Source organism: Mirounga leonina, unplaced genomic scaffold, assembly GCF_011800145.1.
Source record: "Mirounga leonina isolate KUSES-001 unplaced genomic scaffold, KU_Mleo_1.0 Mir_53, whole genome shotgun sequence".
NCBI classification, from domain to species: domain Eukaryota; kingdom Metazoa; phylum Chordata; class Mammalia; order Carnivora; family Phocidae; genus Mirounga; species Mirounga leonina.
Genome location: NW_023270807.1, coordinates 67,669,091 through 67,675,032, shown reverse-complemented (window position 1 = coordinate 67,675,032; position 5,942 = coordinate 67,669,091). Strand labels below are relative to the sequence as shown.

Here is a 5,942-nt window from a genome sequence, read left to right as displayed (position 1 = left end):
CCATCAGCTGGGATGAAGGGAAGCTTGGAACTTAAATTGCCCGAGGAAGAGATAGAAAGTCCCTTGAAGCAAACAGATCTTGAGAGAACCTGAAATATGCCACTATAACACAAGCTGTCACCTCCAGTCCTAGGGAAATTGGGGCTGCCCTTTCTTTGGCATTTTGAGACACAAGAAGAGGTCTGGACGCCTAGGGCCCACCCCAGATGTTCAAACTGCAGTTCTTAACCTGTTGGCAAGTTGTAAATCAAAAGTGTGTGAGCCCAGCATTTTTTCCTAATAAAATATAATAGAAGAGAAAATTATAGTGTCTTGCTCATCCTAAGTACTGCTTCAGGAAACTTTTGTTTCCACATTAGCAGGACCTGTTAAGGTAGATCAGGGTGGATGCAGGCTCCACGTTACAGTAAGGGAAGGAGGCCCCTGAAATAAAATCATAGGGATCAAAAGGAAATATGGGGGAAAAAATATCAAAATCGGTTGCTCCCCCACCACAGTGGAGTTGGAAAGAAACAGGAGATGACAATTCTGAGTTTCTTTGGAATTGAGGTCAAAAGCAGATTCCTGAACATGTCCCAACCCAACCCTTCCAAAGCAGATGTCACCTCAGAACTGGCTGACTCAGTAAAATAGGGGAAAAAAAACACAATCCTAAAGGACCTGAATGATTTGAAAAGGAGCCATGCTGAGCACAGGAGACTCTGTAGGGGAAATTGCGGTCTGCGACTAAGTGCATGTGGGCGGGGGGAGGGAAGCTTCAGCTGGAACGTGAGAGGAGGACCAAACAGAACTAAACAGGAATACATCAAATATTTCAGAGACTTAATTGCAAAAAATCTAAAATTCTAACGGTAAAAAATAAATTCAAAAGGAACCTGGAGAACAGTTTTTGGTGAGCATCTATTTACAAGTTAACATGGTTGATAAGAATTCCTATGAATCAAAACTCAGCGGCAGTAGCCTGAGTCGGGGAGATCTTCTTTCCGGTCAGAAGGCAGGGTTTTGCATGCACAACTGCACCCGGTAGGTGGGTGAATGGGGGTCCAGTCTTCTCAACAGTCATTTCCCTAATTACATAACTGATTCCAGAAGGTTCAGAATCTTAGCAGCTTGACATTCTCTGAGCCTGTTGGCACCTTCGTGCCTGCCACATACACAGCATACTCCTTTGACAACCACACAAAAGGCCAATCAATGATTGAAATGGGCAAAGAACAAGTCCCATTAGAACAAACATGAATCACCATTAATTATAGCTATCTCTAAGTTCTGTCTTTCAGCTGTGTTTGGGAGAAATAAAAATGAGAAACATCATTCTTTCCCAGTACTTTTGTCTCTCACTGAAACTTCATGTCAAAATATCTCACACTGACTGTTGCACTCTTTTCTCCCAGATAGCTATCATTATTAGGAATTATATCATAGAAAAAGCATGAAATAATGAAAAAGACATTGTTTCTACCCACAAAATGTTTTATTTAACTTACAATCTAAAAATTCCCCATTTGTATTTAGTACAAAATAAATGCACAGCACTGTCTCTGATCATCACAACTATTTGGCTGAGAAATATAATTATCCCCACTTGAAGACTAGGAAAACTGAGGCTTAGAGCACTTAATAACATCCCCTAAAACCCCACAGTTCTTTAGCTACAAAGTCTACAAAATATAGCCTAAAAATTGGTTAGTTGCCAAATCTACAAAATCTATTTTTAAAAATCTTTCTAGTGTAGCACATTTTCTCTCTCTAGGTCATTCTGACCTTTTCATTCACCTCTGAGAAAGCTTCTAGGAAGTGCTGAGTTTCTCACGAGCAGATTTTCAGGGAAGCACCCCTGTCACCTTCTCTAGGCAACTCAGGACAGAAGAACAGACGCAAAGGCTCCAAACATGAGAGATGACTGTGTGTATAGATGAGGATGTTATCTCTAACATCAAAAAACTTGATTTCTTCCATCTCAACATCTAAAAATATCCCTACATGGCTAAGTTCAGGGCTTGCAGGAATTCTGGTTTCCAGGATGGAGTTGATGCAGATTGTTCCTGCCTTCATGCTGATAAACCAGAAGCCATGCTCAACGGAGAAACCACCTTTCCTCTTTCTGTTGACTGACTCCTTACAGATCCTGTAAGGATCCTAGAGTCCACTCCTTCCCCTCCCCCACCTCAACCTCCCAGTAATGGCAGCCAGAGGAGAAGAATGGGGTGCCCAGGACACAGGTCAGGTAGGTGAATCTCTGGGGATCTTCCACTGGGTTGTGGCAGATCTTCCCACACCCAACATTCCTTAGGTCATAAGAGAGGACAAGGAAGGGGTTGGCAGTGCTTGCATCCAGAGTCATAACCTCCTGGAACCTCAGCAATTCTTTGCTCATGTGCAGACTTTTCACCAGTAGGCCACTGTGCTGTCTGACCAGAAGGGATAGTGCTCCGATTTGCCATTCCTCCAAAGGGGGGCTCTCTGCTACCCCTCGACACATGGGGCAGGTCAATTTCAGATCCCTGTGTTCTAGCAGCCACGTTTGCATGCAATGAAAACAGAAAACGTGTTCACAGGAGAGTAAAATGGACCAGAAGAAAATTTCCAGACAAACTTTATAAGCTTCTGAAAGTGATTGGGAGCCTTCTGTACACAATCTGTTCAATAATCATGATACAAAAATTAAATAATATAAACCTTTCAGTAGTTTATACAGGAAAGTGGCACAAAGTCACCAGAGAATTATAGTAAAAGCACTACCTGTGAGAAAAATTATCAAAAACTAAACAAAATCTAGGTGATCACAAATGAGAGAAACAGGACAGTGGACATTGTGTTCTCAGGTGGAGCAGTTTACCTTGTGTGGAGCACCCAGATGAGGTCCTCTCTGCTCGGACCACAGCTTCTCTTTCTGGGAGCTGAGTCCAACGAGGTCTTTCATAGGATCTCAGAGTGCAGTCTCTGCCTCTAATCAGTATTCCTTTGTAGGTAACCTGCAGTCCAAGAAAAAGAATCTTCACATCTAAATACAACCATAAAAATAAAGCCAATCTGACTGTCACAGAAAAGTGACTCTGAGAAGCCCTGTGTATTTTCAAAGAAAACGACCATACGTGAGTCAAACTAGCAAAAACCACTGCAAAATGAATGAGATACCCATTATAGAATCACTTTTCAGGACAAAGTATCATTCAGATGAAATGCTTTCAAGCACTCTTAGAAAAGTAGGAAGGCTTGAGTGAATGTGAATAAAAATATAACCATTGTCACCAACTTCTCTAAAATAATGTCTGAACACAAGCCAAAAAGGTGTTCTGACAAGGAAGATGTTATAGCCACTACACCGACTGTCCTCTCCTCCCGAAGCTTACTCTTAGAGATGCCTTCTGGGCCTTCCTACAGAGGTTGCACACTTTGGGTAAACTACTTCTGGCATGCTAGGCCTGGCTGATTGGAACAAGCTGGGCTCCTAACCCAAAGACAACCATTTCAGGCTAGTTGGTGCCCAGGAGATGATGTGAACTGAGGATGCTTCTTGAGAAAGGGCCAATACTGAATAATAACTAACAGAACTTCTTATTAAGAATTCACATTCAATTGTGGCTGAAGTAACAGAATCCAAGACAGAAAGATAAGCTATGTCAACATCACCACAGAGGGACAGAGTAGGAAGGAATGGGCACTCTTGAGCCTAGCCCAGAAAAACTACGTTACTAGAACATCCTGGAACACATTCCTTCATCTCCATCCAACAAATACTTATGAAGAGCTTCCCATGATCCTACCCTCAGCTAGACTCTGGGGATACAGATGTGTGTTAACAATAGACAGGGTATCTGCCCACAAGGAACTTGGAGTCTTGGGAAGCCTTCCCGTTCCTGAATGCATTCCAGTCTGATGGGGCCTGGCTGAGTGATAAGAGATAACATTCTTCCTTAAATCCCATTACCCTTTCCAAAAACCTGACTTTTTAAGACATATTTGAATATGGTGCTTAACAATCTAAAAGGTCTTACCCAACCCACCTTGGAATAGATGTAAGAAAAAATTTTACAAAAGAAAAAAATGCTACATTTGTAAAAAGTTGTCCTTTTCGGTGTTATCTATGACCCCAAATTATAGAAACAATCTAATTATAGAAAGATAATGAAATGATTCCGTTAATTATAATACAGCTATTAAAAGTAGTATTTCTTAAATTCCACATATGAGTGAAATCATATGGTATTTGTCTTTCTCTGACTGACTGATTTCACTTAGCATAATACACTCTAGCTCCATCCGCATCATTGCAAATGGCAACAAAACAAATGAACATGGGGATGGGGAGGGGAGGCAAACCAAGAAATAGACTCTCAACTATAGAGAACAAACTGATGGTTACCAGAGGGGAGGAGGGTGAGGGGATGGGTGAAATAGGTATTTCACCCATGGGGATTAAGGAGGGCACTTGTTGTGACCAGCTCTGGGTGTTGCATGTAAATGCTGAATCACTAAATTCTACACCTGAAACTAATATTACACTGTATGTTAACTAACTGGAATTTAAATAAAAATTTAAAGAAAGAAAAAAAAAAGTGGTAAGTATATTTAAGCAAAAACCCAGAAACATCTTTAAGAAATCATGTTAGAAAATAAGGAACCATTTTAAAACACATACGTTGTAGTTGAAAATACATAAAAATACATGTATGCACAAAAATTAATAAAAACACCTGAAGTTCATATGTAAAAAATTTAACTGGCAATGTTAGAGTAGAAGGTGGAAAAAGTTCCCTGACACAGGATGACTGACTGTCTCCTGAAATCCAGAGATAAAAGCATTTAAAAGATAAGTTGTAGCCAAAGAGAGAGCAATGGGACAGTGGAAATAGCCCAGACAGAAGAGAGCACTCACACTATTACACTAATTGGGAAAATTCCAGCAGTCCTGACGATCCAAAGCCCATATACCTCTATCTCTCCTAGCCTTGACTTCTGTCTGAAGTTGAGTTTGAGCGCAGATGGTCTGGCCTTATATAGTCCTGTAACACAGTCACCGCCCTCAAGGAGGGTCATTGTCTCTGCCCCAATGATTGGATTATCTCAATCTAACCAAGTAAACTGAAGCAACCCTACTCCTCCACGCAGGAGGATGACGTAAAGTCACACCCAAAATCTTCTAACAGTTATCCTCTTTGAGTTAACCTAGCGAACCTATGGCCATCCGAATGAGACTGTCTAATTTCAGAACTCAACTTTAAAAAGCAAAATGTTTTAGAGATACAATATAGAAATGCACTGCTGAGACATTGGAGGAGCAAGATGGTGGAGGAGTAGGAGACCTGGATTTCGTCTCCTCTCAGGAATTCAGCTGGATAGGGATCAAACCATTCTGAACACCTACGAACTCAACAGGAGATCGAAGAAAAGAATAGCAACAACTCTCTCATCAGAAAAGCGACCACTTTCTGGAAGGTAGGACGTGCGGAGAAGTGAATCCGAGGCGATATTCGGGAGGATAGACGGCGGGGGAGGGGCCTCCGTCAGCTGCTTCTGGCAAGTGATAGAACCACAGAGCACAAAATCGGAACTTTTAAAAGTCTGCTCCGCCGAGGGACGTCACTCCGGTGGCTAAGCGGGGGGTGGAACCCTCTGGGACAGTGTGGTCTCAGGACCCTCGGGGTCACAGAAACACCGGGGGTGCCGGAGTGTGGCAGAGCTCCCAGGTATCGGAGCAGGGAAGCCGGCTGCAGAGGCGGAGCCCAGGCGCGGGCTCTCAGCTCGGGGTGGCCATAAACCGTGATCCGGGGCACACTCGGGCCCTGCTCCTCCAGCAGGGACCCAACAAGCGGCAGATCCGGGGAGACTCACCTTCCTCCCCCGGGAGGAGCCGCGCGGGAGTGCACCACAGGGATCTGCTGGGTTTGGAGACTCCACACCGAGTCGGGTGCCAGAGATAGAGGCGCGCGGTCACAGGC

General features: G+C 43.2%; 1 protein-coding gene across 1 annotated transcript; it reads right to left on the bottom strand.

Annotated features, from left to right (window-relative positions):
- Positions 1-1,592: 1,592 nt before the first annotated feature.
- Positions 1,593-5,040, bottom strand: RFPL4B (ret finger protein like 4B). The gene is given in 3 exon segments (XM_034991445.1): positions 1,593-2,136; positions 2,138-2,639; positions 4,880-5,040. Coding segments are annotated over 3 exon segments (990 nt in total). The 3' UTR covers positions 1,593-1,809.
- Between the last annotated feature and the right edge of the window lie 902 nt (positions 5,041-5,942).